This window comes from Chlorocebus sabaeus, chromosome 1 (assembly GCF_047675955.1).
Source record: "Chlorocebus sabaeus isolate Y175 chromosome 1, mChlSab1.0.hap1, whole genome shotgun sequence".
NCBI lineage: Eukaryota > Metazoa > Chordata > Mammalia > Primates > Cercopithecidae > Chlorocebus > Chlorocebus sabaeus.
In genome coordinates, this window is record NC_132904.1 from 42549534 (window position 1) to 42574904 (window position 25371).

Sequence of the window (25371 nt, forward strand, 5' to 3'; positions counted from 1 at the left end):
AAAATCAAATTAGCAAATCAATAAATATATTACATTGACTGGTTTGAGGTGAAAAATATAAAATCATCTCTATTGATGCAGAAAAATGCATTTGATGTATTAAAACCTACTTAGGAAAGAAAAGTAGAAACAGAAAAAAAAATTATTTCAATCTTATCAGAAATATCTACTAAAATCCTAGGGCAAACTTTTCCTTCCTTCCTTCCTTCCTTCCTTCCTTCCTTCCTTCCTTCCTTCCTTCCTTCCTTCCTTCCTCCCTCCCCTCCTCTTTTCTTTCTTTCTCTTCCTTCCTTTCTTCCTTTCTTTCTCTTTCTTTCTTTTTCTTTTTCTTTTCCTTCCTTCATTCCTTCCTTTTCCTTCCCTTCCCCTTCCTTCTCTTCCCTTTCCTTCCTTCCTTCCTTCCTTCCTTCCTTCCTTCCTTCCTTCCTTCCTTCCTTCCTTCCTTCCTTCCTGCCTTCCTTCCTTCCTTCCTCCCTCCCTTCCTCTCACTCTCTTTCTCTCTCTCCTTTTATCTTCCTCTATGTCTGTCTCCTTTCTTTCTTTCTTTTTTGAGACAGGGTCTCACTCTGCCACTCAGGCTGGAGTGCAGTGGTGCAATCACAGCTCACTGCAGCCTTGACCTTTTCTCCTGCCTCCACCTCCCAAGTAGCTGGGACTAAAGGCATGTGCCTTCATGCCTGGCTAATTTTTAAATTTTATTCTGTATGATGGGGTCTCATTTTGTTGCCCAGGCTGGTCTTGAACTCCTGGGCTCAAGCGATCCTCCCTCCTCAACCTCCCAAAGTGTTGGGATTACAGGCATGAGCCAATGCACCAGGCTGCAAACATCATTCATAATAGGAAAAAGTCTGAAGCATTCACTTTAGAATCAAGAACAAAATAAGAATTTGCATGATCACATTCAAGATTACTGGAGATCTTAGGTGTAAAATAAAATAAGAAAGGCAAAATCATTGGAAATAAAGGAGAAATCTGTGATTATTAACAGTGATGTGATTGAATAGAAAACCCAAGTGAAGTCAGATAAAATAATTAGAAATGATATTAGGATTTATTAATATATTTCATTCCTGTACACCCACAACACACAAGTAGAAAACATACATATTTTTAAAAAGATATCATTTACAATAGCAAATAAAAACCACCTAGAAATTGACGTGACAAAAGATTTATAAGACCTATATGTAGAAGTTTAAAATATTTATTAGAATTCATTAAAGTCCATTTTAAGTGTTCACGAGTAAGAAGGCTTGGTATTATTTTTAAAAATTCAACGGTTTATATTGAAACAATTAAAATATAATTTCAATGAAAAATTATTTTTCCATGTAAAATCTGACAAGATGTTTATAAAATTTATATAGATTGATAAAAGACCAAGAATAGCCAAGACAGTTCTACAAATAAAAAATAAGTTGATAAATGTTGCCCCACTAGATATCAAGACTTAGAAAACTGTATTAATTAAGAGATTGTAGTACTGTATTCACAATAGCAAAGACATGGAATCAACCTAAATGTCCATCAGTGGTAGAGTAGATAAAGAAAATGTGGTACACATACACCATGGAATGCTAGGCATCTATAGAAAAGAACAAGATAAGATCATGTTCTTGGCAGGAACATGGATGGAGCTGGAGGTCATTATCCTTAGCAAACTAATGCAAGAACAGAAAACCAAATACCACATGCTCTCACTTATAAGTGAGAGACAAATGATGAAAACACATGGACACATAGAGTGGAACAGCACACACTGGGGCCTATCAGAAGGTGGAGTGTGGGAAGAGGGAGAGGATCAGGAAGAATAATTATTGGGTATTAGATTTAATACCTGGATGATAAAATAATCTATACAACAAACCCCCAAGACACAAGTTACTTGTGTAACAAACCTGCACATATACCTCTGAACTTAACAGTTAAAAAAAGAGAGAGATTGCTGTACTTGTACAGGGATAAATAAATCTTAGGATAGAATGGAAAACTTGAAATAGTCTTGCACTTGGTATAATTGTAGATAGTATTTATATGACATGTAGATAGTGTTTATATGGCATGTGGATAGTGTTTATATGGCATAAAAAGTATTGTAGATAATATTGTATGAGATGAATAGTATTCTAGATGATGGAGCACAGGAAAAAGGAACTTTTCAATAAATGGTAATATAAGGGTTTATACAATATATAGTTTATAGATATATATACACACATATATGTACAAAATAGACTTGTATCTCATATCAAACATAAAAATCCTGTCCATACGTATTTAGAATTTGAAAGTGAAAAACAATAATGTTAGAATGTATAAAAAATTTAGAAGTAAGTATATGAGAATATCTTTGTGTATGTCTGTGTGTTTCCATATAACTTTTTTATCAGTACATCTGCATATCCAGTATTTTGCCTAGAACCTTACTTTTGGCATAACTTTAACAGACACAGGAAATAATAATGAAAATGTCTTATATTCCCGGGTAGGAAAATATTTCTTAAACAATTGTTTAAAAATGCTAACCCACAAAATAAAAGATTGATAAATTCTACCATATTAAAGTTATGTAATTTTGTTCATCTAAAGCAATGGTTTCCAACTGGGAGTAATTTTGCCCACAATGACACAATTGCACTCTCTGGGGATATTTTGGTTGTCCCAACTGGAGAGGGATGGTTTACTGGCATCTAGTGGATAGAGTCCAAAGATACTGTTAAACATCTTACAATGCAAAGGATAACCCATACCCCACAACTAAGAATTATATCAATAATTCTGTGGTTGTGACACTGTGACCTAAACATACTATTAAAAAATAAAAAGATGACAGTTCGTCTTAGAATAAAATGTTTTCAACATATATAACCAAAAAAGAAGCAAATAAACAAAAACCAGTAGCCAGAAGTTTAAAAGTATTCACAGAAATAAATTGAAAAAAAGATTGACAAGTAGGAAAATTGTTAAACAACATGAATAAGCATTTAATCGAAAAGGAAACAAATATGGCCAAAAATCCTTATTCGTGGTTAATCAGAAAAAATTATACTAAAATGAGATATCATTTATAACCCTCAGTTGACAAAAATTAATAAGACAGTATGAAGTACTATAGCAAATGTGGATTAAGAGGAACATTTATATATTGCTTATACTCAAGTTAAAACACAAAGAGGAAAAATGAATGATGTAGAGGAAAAAGCACCTGTGATTTCTGAGACAATATCAAACAGATGAGCACACTGTAACTGAAGTCACAGTGGAAAAGAGATCATCCAGTTCAAGAAAGAGAACATGGCTAGAAATTTCAGAAGCTCTTTCATGTGCTTCATTCCATTTATAAATTCTTCAATAACCACGTCCATAGCCATTATCTTAAATTTTATAATAATCACTTCCTTGCTTTTTTAAAAACTAGTTTTGTCTATGATTCATTTTGAGTTCATTTATGAATGAGGTGTAAGTTTCACATAGCTTTTTATTATTTTGTATATGGGATGTCCAATTGTTCCAACACCATTTACGAAAAAGCCTACTCTTTCATCAATGAATTGTTTTTGCACCTGTCTTAAATTAAATGGTCCTGTTTGGCTAGAGCACAAATTTCTGCAATAGCTGTTTCTACAATCTCTACTCTGTTCCACTGGTTTAAATAACTATCCCTTCACCAATCCTACATTGTCTTGATTAATGTAGTTTTTAGTAAGCCTTCAAATTGAGTAGGGTATTTCTTACAGCTTTATTCTTCTTTTATAATACTTCTTTGGGTTATTTTAGTTCATTGGCCTTCCATATAAATTTTAGAATCCACTTGTCTATACCTATAAAAATTCTGCTGATATTTTGATCATAGCAACAATAAAGCGATATATCAATTTGGGGATAATTGACCACCAACATGGTATTTCTCACCATTTATATAGTTTTAAAATTTCTTTAAGATTTTATAGTTCTCCCTATACAAATTCTATATGATTTTAGATTCTACAAAATTATTTCATTTGTTTGGAGCTAACAAATTCTGTGCTAACCAATGTTTCTTGCATCCTGTACTTTCACTTTGTGATCTCCTTTTGCTCAAGAAAATCTTTCAGTAGATCTTTCCATGACAATCTATTCATGCAAACTCTCCTAGTCTTTTCATGTCTAAAAATGTCTATTTTACCAGCACCGTAAATAATAGTTAACTTGGTTCTAGAAATGAAAAGGGAACATTATTTTCACTGAGAACCTTGAAAATACTGTCTTTTGGCATCTAATGCTATTGATGAGAAGCTGATGATAGTATAGATGACATTCATTTGAATAAAGTTAATCTCTTTCATCTAAGATTTTTAAAGATTGTCTTTTTATCTTTGGTGTCCTGTAGTTTCACAATAATGAATCTGGGTGTGAACTGAATTATATTGTCTTGAATTGAATTCTAGTATCTTGATTCATACTCAGAATTTGTTTCCATTTCTGAAACTTGTGTTTTTCCTCATTTTTGAAAAATGTTCAGCAATTACCTATTCAAATATTTTTTTCCTTCACCATTCACTCAATTACCTTTTTCTGGAACTACTAGTAGATTAATGTGGAAGCCTCTTAATCTAACATACCCTTATTTTATTTTTATTAAATGTCATATATTTGTTACACTGTATAAGGTAGGTATTTCTCACTATTATTTTCCAATTCACTAATACATTCTTCAAACAAGTCCAGGCTGGAATTGTACTCTGGAATTTTCCCATCTATTGTATTCATTATTTAAAGTATAATTTTTCACATATGTGCAATTGCTTCCATTTCATATTTACTTATTCTTGTTTCATTTCTGTCCATTTTTATTTATTTCCTTATCTGTTTTAATGACAGTATCACCTTCCCTTATGTTGTTAGTATTATCAACATCATTTTTTAAGGGCTTTGCCAGAATATTCTAGTTAGAAATATCAGCTGGAGTAAGTTCGCTTTCTAATAATTGACTTTGTTCACAGCCTTTGTAGCATTAAATATTATCACGTTTTGAAATTCTGGTTATTAGGAAGGCTCAGGGTTTTTTGTTGTTAATTTGCTTTATTTATTTATTTATTTTTTTATTCTTTTACCTCCCCTGTCTTTTGTCTCTCTCCCTCTCTGTGCATATGTATCCCCCATCTTCTGTTTGGTTTAGGTATTGCCTCCATTCAGTCCTCTGGGTTCTCAATCTAGAGCCAGAACTTAAAATAAAAGTTTGGGGGCCAGGCACGGTGGCTCACGCCTGTAATCCCAGCACTTTGGGAGACTGAGGCGGGTGGATCACCTGAGGCCAGGAGTTCCAGACCAGCCTGGTCAACATGGTGAAACCCTATCTATACTAAAATTACAAAAACTTAGCTGGGTGTGGTGGCGTGTGCCTATAATCCCAGCTACTCAGGAGGCTGAGGCAGGAAAATTGCTTGAACCCGGGAGGCGGAGGTTGCAGTGAGCTGAGATTGCGCCATTGCACTCTAGTGTGGGTGACACAGTGTGACTCTGTCTCAAAAAAAAAAAAAAAAGGTTTGGCTATTTCCCTTATGGATGTGGTATATCTAAGCATGAAACTAGAAGGCTAGGCTCACATTTACTGCCATTTGTGAGGATAAGTCCGTGCTCCTCTTTTGTTAGTACTTGAAATAGAGCCCTAAGTGCCACTATGAAGTTGTGTATATATTGGAGGTGGGAAGGTGCAGGGCTGGTGTTTTCAATCTTCTTTCATGTGTGAGAATAAACCCAGTCTCTGGCTTCAAGTACAGTTAAACTGGATGAGCCTCTGTATTAAGTGGAGCACTTTTACTCCACTTTATATTGCATACCAAGCCCTGACACACTCATTTCCTAACTAGGAGCCGTGCAGGATCGTAGACTTATGATTTTATAATTCTTTCTCTTTTTATCCATGACAATGTCCATCCACTATTTGAGATAAATTGTCAGTTTAGTTTTCTCTTTTTATAATGTATTCATTATTGCTGTGTTTTGATCAGAGAGCAATCTTTCATGTATTGACCTGAAAGTCTCCATCATTTCATTTACAATCTATTTTTATGCCTAGATTGCATGACACATGGATATTTTTACAAATTTTACCTTTTAGTAATATTCAGAAATAATACACAGCATGTAGAATAAACTGCAGAGGATATAGCATTTAGATGTCCCAGTGAAATCTTCACAGGAGAGAAAAGTAACAAAAATGTACATTTAAAAGATTGTATTTAAAACATTATATTGTGCCTCATAAATATAGATAATTATTATTTGTGCAATAAATTTTTAAAACCTTGCCAGCCATGGAACCAAAATAAATAAATTTAAAAAAACAAGAGTTTATATTACTTTAATGCAACCTTCACTGTTGATTAAAAATAAAACTTTCTTTTGGCTTAAACATTTTCTAACAAAGGCATCATGATAATCAAAAAAATCCATCTTGTTCCAGAGGAAAACTCTCATGGTTACTTAAATCAAATAAAAAGCTTGTAAGTCATACATACGGATAAATGGCTTCTTTAATGTTTCCAAAAATCTGTTTTCCGGTCATTATAATGGTCAGTTGTGTTGTCAATTCTATAAGACAGCCTCCAGGATCACACTAGTCAGAAGCAAGATGGGAGAAAACAGAATTGAATGATCAAAAAGATGGAAATTTGCAACACCTAAAGGAAACCCTAAACCATAAGATTAGAATCTCGAGGTTTTGGTTGGAAGGGGTAAGATATATTTAGTCCAATAGTTCCAAACCTGATCACAGACCAGTGTCGGGTTAGCTGCATTAGATTCATCTGTGAACTGTGTTAAAAAACACAGATTTCTGGATCTCATTCTTAGAAAATTCTGAGTCTTTATATCTGGGTTAGGGTTGGGAGTTGTTATATCTTCCATTCTCCAAAATTTGGAAACCATAGATCTAACTCTACTACCTATAGTGGAACTATTTCTACAGAAAGTAATCAGTCTTCCCTTGTAGGAAATTTTTAGGAATAGACTTTATGTCATTTTATGTCTCATATTTTACTGCCAAACCATAGGCAAAATGTAACTTCTTGCTCAAAAATAAACTGAGAAGTTTATCAAATGACAGGATTCATCTGTGAACAATACTCTCTATGGATACAGTCAGTGTCTAGGTATCTTTTGTAATTTTTTAGCATATGAATCAGTGCTTGGCACACAGAAAGTGGTTAATACTGAGGTATTGAAGCTACACACCTTACCTCACCTCTCAAGGAAATTCTTACCTCTTCACTTCTCCACTCATCAAATAAATATGTGTATTTTCCGGGATAGCCTACGAACTTCCCTTTAAAGAAAGCTACGTAGAAGCAGGATGAGTAAAAATTTACAAACTGAAACAGGAACATTTTCAAGGTAAGACTGCTCTCATACTCCTGGTATGTTCGAGGAATTTCTATTAAGTAAAAAAAAAAAAAAAATCGTTCAGTGCATCTTCTTATTTTTCCTTGAACTTCGTACTCCCTGGGACAAGTGAACATCAAGTAACTACGGATTTGTGTTAGATTTTCTGTTATACACTTTGTATTAAACTAACCACTGGAAAAGCCTAGGAAGCCGTTGTTACCACAGTCAGAGAGACAGCATTCTTGTCTTGGGGTTACACAGAATTCGAAATTCAAACCCAGATGATATGGTTTGGCACTCTGTCCCAAGCAAAATCTCAAGTCAAATCGTAATTCCCACGTGTCAAGGGAGGGACCTGGTGGGAGGACATTGAATCATGGGGGTGGTTTCCCCCATGCTGTTCTCTTGGTGTTGCGTGAATTCTCAAGAGATCTCATAGTTTTATTTATTTGTTTATTTTTGAGATGGAATCTCATTCTGTCACCCAGGTGGAGTGCAGTGGTGTGATCTTGGCACACTGGAACCTCCACCTCCCAGGTTCAAACAATTCTCCTGCCTCATCCTCCTGAGTAACTGGGACTACAGACGTGTGCCACCACGTCTGGCTAATATTTTTGTATTTTTAGTAGAGAAAGGGTTTCACCATGTTGGCCAGGCTGGTCTCAAACTCCTGACTTTGTGATCTGCCCGCCTGGCCTCCCAAAGTGCTGGGATTCCAGGTATGAGCCATCACACCCGGCCATTTGAGAGCTAATGGTTTGAAAGTGTGGCACTTCCCCATGTACTCTCTCTCTCTGCTGCTGCCTTATGAAGAAGGTGTTTGTTTCCCCTTTACCTTCCACCATGATTGTTAAGTTTCCTGAGGCCTCACCAGCCATGTGAACCGTGAGTCAATTAAACCTCTTTCCTTTACAAACTACCCAGTCTCAGGTAGTATCTTTATAGCAGTGTGAAAACGAACTAATACACCAAATAAGAAAATGAAATAATACACCAAATAAGAAACTTATGCTCATCTCCAAACACTATCTGCTATCCTATAAGCCACTAGAACTCATCTGTTTACAATCAGCTTTGAAGAAAATAAGCTCATGTCAAGGGCGGGGATGATTTCCAACAAAATTGTGTTGCCCTCTCATGAATTCAATGGCTATATTAATTTTGAAAATAATGTGATTAGCAAATAGTGGCAGAAATAGTACACATTTTCCCTCTCCTTTATTTAAAATGCATGATCATGATCTGTCATTTAATGAATTCTAAAGATAACAAACTATTAAATTATCTTCACCCTGAAATAGAGGGTCATGAAGCACAAAAATGTAGAAAAGTATATTTTCCTGAGCTGATGATCTCCCAGTAGTATGAGCTGATCCAGCCAAATCATGACATTTTCAGCAATACTGAAAGTATCACAAAATATTTTAAAGACACAGATAACTCCCCCATTTTAGTGAAATGTAGCTGTATTCCTACAAAACTTGTAATGTGAACTTGAATGATTTTATTTTCCCACTGAGGAAAACGGTGAGGTGCTTTTAAAAGCAATTTATCTGCTGTGATTTTCTCACTGTTGACAGCAGAAGTAAAAATGAGAGAGAACTCCAAATTTGAAGATAGTATATGATGAAAGTCTCATCTCAGTGCTCATTCCAGCGCTGACTGAATAATGTGGTCTTTTGCTTGACATCGGCCATGATGTCTGTGTACAACAGATTCAAAGGAGCTTGAGCCCTGGAGTGAACACTCAGAGAAGAGGCTGATGCCTTGATTTGAGTCTCCGATCTTACCGTTAACTTGCCAGGTAAAAGAGCAAAAGCGACTGTGCTCTGTGCTGCTCTACCTAACTCAATCTCTCACTTAACCTGTGATCCCTTTCAATTACTTTCCCCGTGGCTTTAAGTAGAAATTTTAATATTTTAACAAGAAAATAATCCAAGTTCTATGAGATGGCAGTAGAAAAGAAAAGCACTAAAATTTAGATTTATTTAGGAGAAGCTGACTTTTCTGTTTTTTCAGAATAACTTCCAAAATCAATACTTTCTAAGAACCATACACATGAAATAACAATTATCTGTGTCTTCAGTAAAGTGATTATTTTTCTTAGGATTCAACCAGACCCATCAAGGGAGAATTAAGACAAGAATACTCAGAAAGATAAAGAGAGTCCAAATTCTTATTTTTTTTTTTCCCAGTTCTTTTTGCTGCTTCCGTTATAATGGACCTTGAATTGTGGCTCTTAAGCAATTTTGAAATAGCAGATATGAGTCTACCTATAGAGAAAAATTGCCTTAAAAGGTACCCTTTGAAAATGAACTCCTGGGGAGCTGATCCAAAATAGACATATACCATCAATAAGAATCATTCTTCAGAATCACACTAATGATTTGGCGAGCTTACCCATTTTTGTGATCCACGCAGATATCTTTTCATAAAAGAAATTCAAAATCAAGATGACAATAAAGTTCAAGCATGATCCTGTGAGTGATGTGGTTATCTGAGGAGTAAGGAAGCTTTTGACCTGCTTTAAGGATGCATCACTTTCCATGAAACTAGCAAGTGTAGCAAAGACTGACAGGCGGTACACAATTACAGCTACCATACTGGTGACGACAAGAGACATCTGGGAAAGGAAAACAAAGAACTGCTATTTGGGTCTCTGCATCTCTGTTAGGAATACATATCTAACATATTGATTATTCTGTTAATCTCATTATATGAAGTTTAGCAGGTCTCATGTGCAAAGCAAACTAAGTCAGTCTCTCTTTCCCTAGATGGCAAGATGTGAACACTGGCAAAGTAAAAGGGTTAAAGATAAGGCATATACTAGTTGCTGGTTAAGTCTAAAAGGAACATCTTCATTGTTCATCCTCTAGGTGTATCCTCTAGTAGGGAGTGGCAACCTATAGCAGAAGGCCAAATCCTGCTTGGGCTTTGCCTGATCTTATATGGTCCTTAAGTTAGGAATGTTCTTTTGCATTTTTTTTTTTTTTTTTAGACGGAGTCTCGCTCTGTTGCCCAGGTTGGAGTGCAGTGGCGCAATGTTGGCTCACTGCAAGTTCCGCCTCCCGAGTTAAGCGATTCTCCTGCCTCAGCCTCCTTAGTAGATAGGACTATAGGCGCCTGCCACCACACTTGGCTAATTTTTTGTATTTTTAGTAGAGACGGGGTTTCACCGTGTTAGCCAGGATGGTCTTGATTTCCTGACCTCGTGATCCGCCCACCTCGGCCTCCCAAAGTGCTGGGATTACAAGCATGAGCAACCGCGCCCAGCCTTCTTTGGCATTTCTAAAGGTTATAGAGAAAAGTAAAGGCAATTATGTTCCAGAGACTATATGTGGCACAAAGCCAAAAATATATCTGCCTCCTTTACAGAAAATGTTTGCTGATGCATGCTCTACATTGAAGTTGAAGATGTAGAATCAAGATCACTTATTTTCCTAAGAAAAATACATGCCAATATTGCATTTCACTTCCCCTCAGAATATTGCCATTAGTGCTCTAATATGCCTGGTAGTTTAGAAATTTATATAGATTCTGTATAAATTTTATACACTTCCAATATTGCAAAAGCACAAAGATGGCTATCAATCATTAGAAATTTTATTCTAAAAGTTGAGGAAATGAGTCAAATTAAATGAAAACTAGAAATCACAAACAGGAAATTTTCTGGGGATATACTCCAGATTTCTCAAAGGAGGGTCCTGAATTAATGATTCTCCCCATTTTATTTTATCACATCTCCTTGATTATTACATAATCTAAGAAAACATATTTTTACTGTTTTAAAATATGAAAATAATAGATTTAACAAGAAATGTTAAAGATAAATCATATGGGGTTTATGGACTGGTGAGTCTAAACTATAGTCTACAACTGTCAATTATTTATATTTCAACATGCTAACTAACCCCTTAGAAGGTAACACTGCCTGCTTTCCTAAAATTAAACATTAACTGTTAAGAGGGAACACATTTGGAAAAAGGAAGAGCAGGAAATAAAGTGGAAATAAAGATACATTCATGATTTTTCTAAACTAACCAAAGAGTCTGGAATCAGAGTAAGTTTGTTATTCTGTCCTGATTTCAAGTGATCACTTAAATGAAGTGTTGTGAGGCAGGGAGGGACAGGCTTTAAGACACAGCATCTCCTCTTCCTCGAGATCTTTTCCCAAAGTTTAATTATGGAAAATCCCTATAAATTACAGTTTATTTTGTGTAAGAGCTATAACCAAGATAAAAAGACCAGGGAGGGAGAGGGAAAGGAAGGACTCAAGAGACATTGCAGATAACACGGTTGAGATAGCTCATTTAATCACCTGTTGAAGAAATTATAGCAATTTTTAAAGAAATGCTCACCCATAATGTCACTGTGGCTCCTGAAAGAAAGTACCATGGAATACGTGCATATAGAGGCATGTAAGGTTCCATCTCCTGTGATGTTGAAGAAAACACAAAGAAATTCAAAATCTCCCCTCTAAGTCAAGACTCCAAGCACTAGTCAGTATCATAGAGCCCGGTTAAAGCAGGAACCTCCCAAAAGGGCCTACTATAGGCCATGGAAAGCTACATTATAGGAATGGTTCCTTCTCTTGAAGGAGAAATCTCTAGGCATCCTAGATGGGGTATTTTACACATGATATGAGACAAAATGGATACACACAATTTCCTAAATGCTGAATTATGATGTTTAGGGCCTGGCACTCAGTAAATAAAGTCAAATAATGAAGGTTGCTGCTTAGGCAGACATGCTTTATGATGTTTAATGGTGTTATAATTTTATCTAATTGAATCAAATTGCATTGCTCTGCAATTGCTCTGCATAATATTAGATGCTTTCTTTATATTTTTCAGATAAACTGTGTTCTTCCACATAGCTCAGGAGCCAAGACTTCTGCCTTTAATCTTTAAAAGTCATTAATGAAAGATATTGATTATACAGCTGACATTCTTAGGCACATCAAGAAGCAAGTAGATTTTACCTAAAAGAAGCAAAAAATAGTAAAAGAAAAAAAAAGCTGTCAGCAGAAATCAAAATCATGTAATTCTATAACATAATATTTCACATTTTAAGAATTTTAACGGTGGTCTGAATAAAAATAGGACTCTCAACAGGCAGGGTAGGCTGTCCAAGAGTCCTACAGACCTCAAAATGTGTGTGGATGTATGTGTATATGTGACTGTGTACATGTATGTTCATGTGTGCACCCAATGTATGTGTGCTCATGCATGTGTATGCATATTTGTGTGGGTGCACGTGTGTGTTCCCAATGCGGACTTAAATGTGACGGTTCTGACTGCCCTTAAACACTGAAGAAGCACTGCAATAAGTAAAAATAAATAAATAAATAAATAAATAAATAAATAAATAAAAAGCTCTGCTTCTTGATTTCTAAACCACGAAAGCTAAGTGAAGTCAATGATTCACAGTGAATCAATACATATGGCTTTTCAACCGGATTCAAATGTAAGCATTCAATACATTTTTTTTTTCTGTTAATTTTTGACAAAGCTAATGGGACTGCTTTTGTTTTCTTTTTATCTCATGAAATAGCAATAAACATCATGTCATTATTCTATCAATATCTTTTAAGATATTTTCTTAATTTCAAACTGCTACCCAAATTGTTAATGTATTTTCTGAGATGTTTTCATGCTCTTTGGAGATGTTTTTGTGATCTTCCAATGAAACTTAGTAATTGTTTAATGAAGCCTAAATGGTGAAAATAATTTTAAATGTTATATTGCAAGAATAGTTTTCTCAAGAGAAGAGGGAATTCTACTGAAGAGAGTGTATTTGGGACACATATTATTCTCTTTTAAATAGCAGCAGGAAACACAGTGATTGTAGATTATGGAAAAATAGGGGCTTGAAAAATATGTAACCAAGATTTTGGTCTTTAAAGGAAAGCACTTCCATTTTCACATGAAAAAAGTGAGGTACCAAAAAGTTAAACAACTCAGTTAAGAACATACAGCTGGTTTGTCAGCTAAGCATTCTAATACATAGACTTCTTCCCCCACACACCAATACAATGATTGTCAATATAATCAATTAAAAGGGGCCATGTGAAGAAAAGTTAATCTAATAAAACAATCACTCATAAGACCTCAATCTTAATATAAATACTATTTTAATTTTTATATATCACTTAGGATCATTTCAATTTCTATACATTTATATACAAAACCCACAGCATACACACTATTTTCCTTTTTGAACTTAGTTTAATGTTATTATGCCTTGGATTTGTTTCAAAATAATTTAGTGACACAAAGGAGTATGAGTATGAATGAAATAAGATTGTCCATGAATTAAAAATGATTAATTCTGAGTGATGGGTTCATCCATGTGGTTCACTATACATTTCTATCTACATTTGAAAGTGTTTGAATATTTTCATATATATACATTGATTATATATATTTATATACATGTATGTATATTAGAAACAAGTAGTTTATGTTATTTATATGCTGCAGAATACTTTAAAGGCAAATTAAACTATGATTATATGAGAAGAAACCTATAGCAGTGTGTCCATTGAGATATGCTGCCCATTTCACAGTATTCTAGTCTACCTTGGTCACTGGATTCAATTTCCTGTGTTTACACATAGCTTCAAATTCCGGTCTCAGCTGAAGCTGCTGCTGTTCCTCTTCAAAGTCCACCAGGTCCCACTCATATTCCAGTCTGGCTTGTCGTTGTTTCCAAAACTCCAAAAATAAGGTGACTACAGGTAAACAAATATATAAAAAAAAAGATATAAAAAAAAGTTAAAAACTTTTTCAACTTCTCCCTTTAATCGCTTTGGTTGCAGGATGGTTCACATGTTTCAGGTGGCTATTGTTTCAGTGTTGTGTTTGATTAAAACTTCATCAATTATTAATGTTGGTATAATATTGTGTATCCGATAACACACTGAAAAAAAGCTCATACAAAAATTTAAATTAATTTCTTGGTCAGTGGTCCAAGCAAGAATTATTTTCAGACATATTAATAGATTTCTTCATTCAGATAATTTGAAGTAATATTTAAAATTTGCTTTTTATTAACACTGAATTTTTTTTTTTTTGCATGTATCTTTTATCTTTTATGGAAATCATTTAAGTCATTGTACTGTTTCTCAGGCTTAGGGAAATATACCTAGGAAGCATAAGAGCCAATCCCCAGCACAATTACTCTCTCTTTTAAAATACATATATTATGTATACACACAAAACTTCAGCTTTCTTTTTACGTCTTTATTTGAGTCTCCTTCTGTCACCCAGGCTGGTCTCAAACCTCTGGCCTCTAGTGATCCTTCCGCTGGAATTATCAATTTTCAATTGAAGAATATATATTTACAGAAAAGTACACAAAATATAAAAGTACAATTCAAAAAAAATCACAAAATAAATATACCCATATAATCAGCACCAATATAAAAAATATTCCATTACAAATGGATTTACATAAATGATATACAACTGATAGTTTTTCGTGTCAAGCTTTTTTTTTTTCTTTTTGGTTCAACTTTGTTGCTGTGTGCAGTGAAAATTCATTTATTTTCATTGCTGCATAGTATTCAACTGTATGGTTAAATTGCAATTCTGGTTATATATTCTTGGACTGACAGACATTTGAGTTGTTTCCAGATACCTGCTATTACACATAGTGCTGCTGTGAACATTCTTGTAATCTATTGGTGTGCATATACATGCCTTTCTATTGGGATATACTTAGGAAGAGAATAACACCTCCAATATTAACTTATGATTTTATCATCTATAAAAGATTCAACTTTCTGACTCACTACCTTTTAAACAATGTAAAGAACTATGGATATCTATACATTTTTAAAAATCCTAATTATATTTTTATCATTGTCATCATCTAATTGCTGTCTCAGCTTCCAAAATATATTTTTCCAGTGCAAATATATCTATCTTCTGACTGTTGGTTTTTTGTTTATTTGCTCATGTATACATTGGCTTATGTTTTCCTTTGCTCATTATTTAAACTTTAAAGAAATAGTTAAGCATTTATTAAGTGGGAAGAACACTGTAGACTAACTACTTAACAATTTTAAAGTGTACAATTAATTATTGTGGACCATTAGCACAATGTTGTACAGACCTTATTCATCTTGCTTAATTGAAACTTTAAAGTATGGTTATTGATTAATAACTGCTCATTTCCTAATCCTCCAACCCCTGGTAACCACAATTCCACTCTTTGATTCCATGAGTTTGGCTATTTTAGATACCTCATATAACTCCTCCAGTCAAAAAGTAATTCAGCCCTCCTCTGTACTCCCTCAGCATTTACAATGCACTTCTATGAAAGTAGACTTCAGATTCTTTCCCAATTAGATTGTGACTTTCTTAACCATAGGTTATATTTCATTCACTTATTCATACTATCATTTAACACTAGTTGTGAATTTCATGAGGCAGAAACTTTTACTCTATTCATTTCATTACTGCTGTATGCAGTAAATACATTGTTAGCAGGGAGAACAGTTTCATGAACTTGGGACTGTTAAACATTTTAATATTTGCGTGTTTGTTTATACCACAACAGAACAACTACCATTAATTTTAGAAGCAGTATTTGGTTACCATGGCTATGCAAGAGATTGGATGTCATATACATAATGCTAAAAGTTTTAAATACACTAAGCATTTAAAATTTTTTGTCTCAAAGTTTGTTAATGCTGAAGTAGAAATAAGAAAGTTGGCTGACACAGATGGGATTTTTAGATAAATTAATGATGGTACAAAATAGCTAGCAAAAAGAGTACTGTAAGGAAAGAGAAATGATATGGACTAAAACCAAAATTGTTCCCATGATTTCTATGGACTTTTGTGATTATAAGTATATAGGAATCACAGGATTCACATATTTCCTGAAAAGGATTTCAGGAAATTAAAGAGACCCTTGGTTTGGGCCTTACATTTTATGCCTAAATAGGAATTGACCTTTTTTATTTTTAAGAAGGAATACAATTAGCACTTAAATTATTCATTGATGCAACATATATTTGAATACATACCATATGCCTAGCCCTGGAACTATGGAGATGAAAGCCATGATGTTTGTCCCAAAGGAGCAAGTAATCTAATGATGAACCTTGCTTATACACAATGACAATCATGGAGGCATGTACACTAAAAATGTGTCTTACAATCAAGGACTATGTATGTGCATATTTAAATTCCTATTGCCTAGAATAGTACCTGTTCCAGGGTAGAAACTTTAAAAACTAGTTGCTGAATTATATTAAAGTATAAATAGAATGAAATCATTAAATTTCTGAAATAAAGCATAGGTGAACATCTTACATTATCTCTGAGTGGGGAAGGTGTTCTAAAGAAACACAAAAACAAGAAAAACCATAAGGAAAGTTTTATGACCAGTAATATATATTAAAATGTCCATTGACTATGAATGAGATCAAATGTAAATTACAAACTGAAAAAAATATTTGCAATTTCTGTGGCAGACAAAGGATTACTGTACTTATACAAAAGTACCTGTGAATTATAAAAATAAATTAAATACTTCAAATATCAAGGAGAGCCAATGGTCAGTAAATATTAAAAACGTGACCAGTCTCACTTGTGATTAAGTAACTGCAAATAGTGCTGTGATAGTGCTGTGGGGTGCTCCACACACACCCACTCTTCTATTTATGATGTAATATAAGGCAGGTGTTGGTGCACAATTTCTCTCCATGGAAACAATGGAAAATTCTCACAATGCATTTGTTTTAATCATGCACCTATCATTCATTTTCGATTCCAAGTAAGGAGAGGTAGGATTTGGCAGCCTCATGATAAATAGATGTATATACAACAACTTACAAAAACTGGGGTTGCTGTTAAACCATTAATAAGATTTCTAGATTCTTTGTTCTCTTTGAATCTAGGCTGCTCTCTTCAGACCACAGCAGCCAAGCAGAAATGAGAGAAATCCATAAATCCCTCTGCTTTGCACACATACCTAAAAATTTTGATGTTATTTGCCTGGATAATGCCGCCCTTGCCCAGTTTTTTGTATTTTTTGTTTTTGAGATGGAGTCTTGCTCTGTCCCCCAGGCTGGAGTGCAGTGGTGTGATCTGGGCTCACTGCATTTAGCTCCACCTCCCGAGTTCACGCCATTCTCCTGCTTCAGCCTCCTGAGTAGCTAGGACTACAGGCACCCGCCACCACACCCAGCTAATTTTTTTTGATATTTTTTAGTAGACACGGGGTTTTACCATGTTAGCCAGAATGGTCTCGATCTCCTGACCTCGTGATCCGCCCACCTCGGCCTCCCAAAGTGCTGGGATTACAGGCATGAGCCACTGCACCAGGCCACCCTTACCCAGTTTTGAATGGCACATATTTGTGTTTGTTAGAGGTGTTTTTTAATCGAGAAAAATGTCTAATTTACACCCACGAATTCCAAGTTTTGTGATATATTTTAGACCAGTCTTTAGGTCTCTTCTAACAAAGTTATTCGTACAGAACATATTTTCCTTGCTAATGATAGGAAAAACTTCATGACACTTTAACTTTCCAACTGAAATGGAAAATATGAAGTCCTGGGCAGGGCATTTTCAAAATTAAGGGAAATTCCACTTTATATGAAGGATTTTTAATGAACGAACGTGGAAGTGGAAACTATAACTTGACAATTTAGATGAAATAAATGTTCATTAGTCCTCAAGTTTTTGATCCTTGTTCCAGTTTGTATACATGACTCAATGTCTTGCAGCCACAAAATATTTGTTTAGTCTCTCCTGAATTAAGTACTTTTTGAGCCTGTTTTTAACATGACACTGAAAGACAGTGAGGAATTAATGTATTTGATGTTTCAAAAATTATGAGAAATGAGAAATGAGCTGATGTTTAATAGAGACCTGTGTGGACCAAGAACCAATGGCCACTAATATGCACTCCATCAGTGTATTAATGTTACAAAGACCCAATGATCTAAAACCACATTTGGTATGTAAGATATTTCATCTGTCATATGCTATATGGAGACAAAACAACACATTAATAGGAAGAAAGCTGTTTCTTTATGGGACAATTTACTCACCCCAAATTCCCATGAATATTGCAAAGAACACTGTTGACTCATTATCAAACAAATGGGAGAACTGTAAAAATAACAATAACACAAAGATAATTTAGTACTAAATGTAATGAAAAGGAGGAAAATTCAAAGCCTTTTCAACATATTACAATGTATGCATACCTTTGAAGCCAAACATGTACTATTTAGTCTCCAATAATCACACACTTGATCACAGAGTGGGCACATGATCATCTGACCACCAATCTCAGGGTCACAGATTTCAGTGCTGCAAGAGGAACAGCCAAGTTACTGAAAAGTGATAGGCGTTTAGGTAAAAGTCCAAGCTGTTCTTATTAGAACAACTACTTATATAACTTCTCACATATAACAGAGGGGGCAATCAAGCAGCAATTTCTATAGTGGGTCAAGTCATGCTTTGAGGAGTAGACTTTTCAGAGCCCATCATTAAAAACAGATTTTCCATAAAGCACCAGGTGAGAGGCTACTGTTATGTTTGAGTAGTTTTTGGAAAACATCAATTATCTGCTGCTATAAGGAAACATTCTGAAGGAAACGCCAGGGAAATAATAACAACAGCTTCGTTTGGCACAAGATAAAGACGTTTTCTCTATCTGGGCAACTCAGGTGCACTTACCTGCTTGTGTTATCTTCCATTGATAATAAACCATAAATAAAACAAGCTAAGCCAACTACAGCTGCAAAGGATAGCATTTCTGTGTAAAATCCAAGAAAGACAAAATAGATACCAATTTTTTCTCCATAATAATTCCTGTTGAAAAGAGTAAAAACAGAATCAGAATATGGAAGAATGTTATAGTCCAGAGAGCCTTGATTTTTTATTCAGACAGGCATATATTCTAATTTTGGCTCCATTGCTTTCTAGACATGTAATTTTGGTGAAGTTACTCAACTCTTTAAACTTCAGTTTCCATATCATTATCATGTTTTAACACAAGATAGTACTTATTCTATAGTGAAAGGGCTGATACAAGGATTAAAAGGGATAACAGATATAAGTAAAAAGTCAATTAAATGGAATTTAAATTTAAAATTTAAACAAGATAATTTGGAAAGCCTCTATATTATAAAGAGAATTTAAATGGTCTTTAAATAAACTACAGAATATTCTACAATGTAATTTCTAGGAATGAACTTAACAAATCAAAACCATATCCAAAATCTGCATGGACTATTGCTTTATGCCTCTTTCTAAAACTGAAAACATTTCTCTGACCACATTGTAGGTATACATTTCCATCTTTCTCCAAGTCTGAATCTTCGAAGTTTACAGGATTGTAACATAGGTAGCAGGCCAAGGAATTAAACATGACTACTTTAGCAAAAATTCTATGAAATATGCAGCTCAGCTCTTGGTTTTCAAAGAATTGAAAAGTGACAGCATTTATTGGCACAACCTTTTAATTCTCGCAACCAAGTATTTTGTTTTTAACTGAGTACCCCATTTAGGAATGAGAGAAAGTAGTTTTCTCCTCAGAAAGTCAGGTTTTCTTGTTATTGTTGTTGTTTAACCTGATTAATCCTCCTCCTGGTTCATATAGATCCCAGGTCACCAAATCTGTGTCTTGTTTCCTAGGCAAAAAGATGTGATAGCTTTTGTGTTCTAGTAGCGTGTTATATGATTCTATGAAAGTACTTAATATTAAATTGTAATTTATATATATGCTCAACAAGAACACATATCTGAACATAAGTTATAAATGTTTTTTCACAATGATATTTTAAAATATATTTATCATATACAATATTAATTTTTTTTTTTTTTTTTCTTTTGAGACGGAGTCTGGCTCTGTCGCCCGGGCTGGAGTGCAGTGGCCGGATCTCAGCTCACTGCAAGCTCCGCCTCCCGGATTTACGCCTTTCTCCTGCCTCAGCCTCCCGAGTAGCTGGGACTACAGGCGCCCGCCACCTCGCCCGGCTAGTTTTTTGTATTTTTTAGTAGAGACGGGGTTTCGCCGTGTTAGCCAGGATGGTCTCGATCTCCTGACCTCGTGATCCGCCCGTCTCGGCCTCCCAAAGTGCTGGGATTACAGGCTTGAGCCACCGCGCCCGGCCTATATTAATTTTATTGAACCTCCCACTCTTCATATTTCAACACTCTTAAAATTAGTAGGCATCTTTCTGCTTATCCTGTCTTTTTTCATGCTTTTCAGTGATGATGAACATTTTTGCATTGTTAATTTCCCTAATTTGGTTTTCCAGATTACTATAAACTTGAAATTAAATTACAATGCTATAATATTCCCTTGTTAATCTGCCATTCACAACTTCCTTAGCTTACTCATACTTGGAGTGAATGAACTTGGTTTCTCCCAGTTTTTTGCTGAAAAATGTAGAAAATACTGTGATAGTACATAATATCAAAATCAGAAAAAAGTACAAACATATTTTATGAAATTTACTGTTTACCATGTCTATTTTAATGTTTTAAAAATTACAGAATCAATGTTATTAGAAATATAATATCAACATTATTGCTATAGACTTAAACATTCTTTAATAATTCATAAGGAAACTGGATATTTCAACAACCTTAGTTTTAAAGTACTACTTTTTTCTCCTTTTCGATTGTCACAATTCTTATTCCTTGAGCATAAAAAATAAAATCCCTCAAGAACTCTAGACCTATCAAAAAGAGAAATTGCTGAGAATTTACTAAATGAAATCAGGCAAGTATTTATTACATGTGGAAATATACAAATTATTTTACTAAATTTTGGACTTGGGTGTCTAACAGTAACAGATTAACACTAAATAATCTTTCAGGATCTCAGAAAGCAATAGATATTTATTAGACTTGCAATATGGTAAAAATGTATACATTATTGAAATCACATTTAATATTTAATTTAAACTATCTTGTTGGTCATAACTAAGAAAATAAGAGAAATCTAATAATATGAGACACTATAGAAGCTCAAATATAGGGAGAGACTTGAGTATTATTTTTTAGAAAAATATGCCATATATTTAAATCTATGATCTTTTTTAACCTGTCCATTTTACTTACTAGACTTTCAACTGATTGTGGCACTGCACCATCTAATACAGCATCTGATAGGTAGAAGAGATTCAGTAATATTGGTTGCGAGATACTGTGTGAGGGGACTGCCCTCATTTTGTATTTCCAAGATGTGATACTTAGTCGAAAACATAGTAAATAATCAAAAGAATGATGATAGAATTAAATTGAATACAATCTTGAGAAATCAATCAATAAAAGCAAACTTTATTTCTAAAATGATTTATTTTTACAATGAATCCATAAACATCTGAGAAACTTAGCTTCAGTATTATCCTCACATTGTAATAACATTATCTGTACCACACATATATTTAGTCTATGCTATTTAGTATGTGGCAGTATTTCAATTTTATTTCTAAGCGTTAACACACAACATATGGATATCAAAAAACATTACATGAAGTGTAAGCTGGAAGGAAAAAAATGAGCTGATGGAGCTCATGTGCCAGTGATCAGTCTTCAATTTTATATGCTCTATCAGCCCATTTTTTTCAATCTTGGCATTGCCATCTTCCCCAAAATTATTATCTAATGTGACAAAATTATCTGTGCTCAAAAGGCAGAAAAGCCAGTTCGAGATATCTGGACACGAAAGTGATGTTTGGTGTAGACGTAACATGAAATATGTGAAATCTAGGAACTCAGATTCCTATAAACTGTATCTCTTTCTAGACACCCTATCATGCTGTCTTCCTTATTTTTATCCTCCGTATCCAACAATCCATTAGGTCCAATGAATTCTGTCATAAAAATATTTTTCTAATTCATAGTCTCCTCTCCTTCCTGTTGCCAATGCCTTGAAAAGACCTCTAATATTTATTGCTGAACAATTTTAACAACCTCCTTACTTCCCTGAGTTCAATCTTATATTCATCTAAATTATCTTTTGTTTCCAATACAATGATGTTTCTAAAGTAAAAACTGAGCAATATCCTTTTCTTCCTTCAAAGCTTCATCTTTTTACTTTAGCATTATTCTTCAGGATTTTGTTCCTGGTAAACATTCAAATCTCCTTTGCCGACACTCCTACATGAAGAACTAAACAAACAGTGCTCTTGTGTATTCTCTTTGCCTGAGATATTCTTACCTAACTTCTTTACCTACTATCCTGCTACTTATCTTTCAAGACATAGTTCAAGAATGAACACTGTGAAGCTTTCCTAGAGGTTGTCATGAAGATAGGTGTTTTCCCTCTGTATTTTGTTTGGAGTATTACTGTGCTGTAACTAATATGCATTTGTGTGTGTTCCTGCAAACAAATTCATGTTAGGAAACCACAATCTGATTATCTTTGTAGGCACAGTACCTTACTTGATATGTAGTGATGCTTAATAAAGTCTCATTAAAATAAATCTGTAAATTGTAATTACGCATCTATGAATAAATTCTTTTCTTTTTTTCTTTTTGAAACAGGGTCTCACTCTGTTGTACTAGGCTGGAGTGTAGTGGTGTGATCTCTGCTCATTGCAACTTCTGCTTCTCAGGTTCAAGCAATTCTACTGCCTCAACCTCCCAAGTAGCTAACAGGTATGTGTGCCACCACACTGGGGTAATTTTTGTATTATTATTATTATTTTTAAAAATAGAGACGGGGTTTCACCATGTTGACCAGGATTGTCTCAAACTCCTGACCTAAACTGATGCCTTGGCCTTCCAAAGTGCTGAGATTACAGGCAAATTCTTTCTATGTTAAGAATATTTTAACTTTTATCAGGTCTACCCATAAAATCTTTACTAAAACCCATGAAATCAACAAGGAGAGGAAAAAAAAATCCGAACGCAATACAGGCCTTCAGTATCATGACACAGAACATCATGTTCCTCAAATTACCTGTAAGTAAGGAAATAAACACAACTTCAACACCTGCTGCTACAAACCTAAGATACAGGAGAGAGGTGGAGATGTTTAAGAAATTATAGGGGAAAAATGTAAAGCAGGGTGGGAAACATAAAGAAATACAGCTAAAATAACCCCTAGAGAAAAGTTTAACTAAATCCCCTAATGCAGAATATATGTTGGGATTTGGTCATTTGTAATCTATAAGAAACAATCTGAAAACAGCAGGACTGGAAGTGGCAGCCTGAGAAAAGCAATATTTCTTGAGAAGAATCAGACACAAAGAGAAGACTGGTACTCCTTGGAGGAGTGGCAGTAAACAGAAAAAAGGAAATGAGAGAGGAGAGTTGGAATAGGTGCAGCACACCAACATGGCACAAGTATACATATGTATCAAACCTGTACGTTATGCACATGTACCCTAGAACTTAAAGTATAATAATAATAATAATAAAAAGAAAAAAGAAAACCTGCAAAAAAAAAAAAAAGTAGTTTGTCCAAGGTCATAACTAGAGGGTAAGGAATTAGGAAAAGAAGGGGAAGGGACAGAAGTGAGGAAGGTAACAGAGGGAGAAAATTACTTTTCAGGAAACAATCTTGTTCAATATTTATTACAATATTCCTTTCCGTAAATGGGATTTCTTATAAAACAAATACTACTTTTCCACTAACTTCTTTTATTGTAAAATTAAAAACAATTCTTTAAAAAAATAACCCAAGGCCAGGTGCGGTGGCTCACACATGTAATCCCAGCACTTTGCGAGGCCAAGGTGGGTGAATCACGAGGTCAGGGGTTCAAAATTAGCCTGACCAATATGGTGAAACCCTGTCCTTACTAAAAATACAAAAATCAGCCGGCTCTGGTTGTGTGCAAAAAAAACAAAAACAAAAACAAAAACAAACAAACAAAACCTACAACAGCATAATTGAAAAACCCTGAGGCAAGGGCTAAATTAAAAGGCCAAGAGCTAGATTAAGAGGCTCACCAGGCTTTGAGAACATTATATAGAACCTTCTTACTTCTGGATCTCCTGGTTACTGTCAACATCTTGCCCGGATTACTGACCATCTACAATGGAACTTTTCTGATACTTCAACTCAGCTAAGTTTTGGAACATACAGCCATGGAGAGACTGTAAAATGCATTTCTGATGGCAGATGCTTTAATCGTGCTAACCTAAAGATTCCACAGGTTTAAGATATGTTATGTGAAAACAAGTAAGTACCTTATTTTGAAGTTCTATAAGGTCAAACTCTGTAAAATTAAATGCTAGTTAAAAGGAAAAAAAAAAAGAAATGAAAGAAATAGGCTTCGCAGGGCAAGGGAAGATGGGTGCCCACAGCTCTGAGACTCACAGGAAGCTTCAGGTCCAGCACACACAGAAACAGATTCTCCCTCACTCCCATTCACCAGGTTGAGCATTCCTCATCTGAAAATTCAAAATACAAAATTCTCCAAAATCTAAAACTTTTTGAGTGCCAACATGATGCCACAAGTAAAAAATGCTACCCCTGACCTCATGCGATGAGCCACAGTCAAAACACAGGCACACAATGATGAAAATGACATTTTTAACACTGCAGAAAATGTGCCTACAGACAATATTTTGAGAATGTGTGATGGACTAACAGAGAAGGGCATTCTAGTGCTAGAAACTCTGTTCATAAATTAAAAACAAATTGAAATATGTAGACCACATCCACAAAAAAATGTAAAACAAAAACAAAGTCAAAAAAGGTGAAGTAAATTATTTAGTTTGATAATTCTACCCAAATAACATGAAATTGAATAATACTGTAATAAAAACCTAAAAACGGAGTGAACTCTTCTCAAATAAATATTTGCTGATACAAGAAAACCCCAGAAACATAAAAACTAAAAAAAAGAATAGAGAAGAGTGGAAAGATATAAAACAAAAATTGATTGAACACCAGAGATAAGTAAATTATAAATCATATCAGATCATATCAGAAGTAATACTGAAATTAGCAAGTAACAAAGGAAATACAGAGTGCCAGTGATCAGAAGGGGCTCTCCCAGGATCCCGAAGCATA

General features: G+C 34.5%; 1 protein-coding gene across 5 annotated transcripts in view; it reads right to left on the reverse strand.

Annotated features, from left to right (window-relative positions):
• The window catches only part of ANO5 (anoctamin 5), a 100786-nt gene that overhangs the window by 19441 nt on the left and 55974 nt on the right, over nt 1–25371 (reverse strand). For all 5 annotated transcript variants that reach the window (XM_037999571.2, XM_008004186.3, XM_037999570.2 and 2 more), the window contains 8 exons: nt 19071–19205; nt 18596–18701; nt 18437–18497; nt 13947–14098; nt 11724–11798; nt 9766–9988; nt 7245–7414; nt 6501–6598 (listed from right to left, as the gene is read on the reverse strand). In XM_037999571.2, coding sequence (XP_037855499.2) covers nt 6501–6598; nt 7245–7414; nt 9766–9988; nt 11724–11798; nt 13947–14098; nt 18437–18497; nt 18596–18701; nt 19071–19205 — 1020 coding nt within the window. The remainder of the gene's footprint in view (nt 1–6500; nt 6599–7244; nt 7415–9765; nt 9989–11723; nt 11799–13946; nt 14099–18436; nt 18498–18595; nt 18702–19070; nt 19206–25371) is intronic.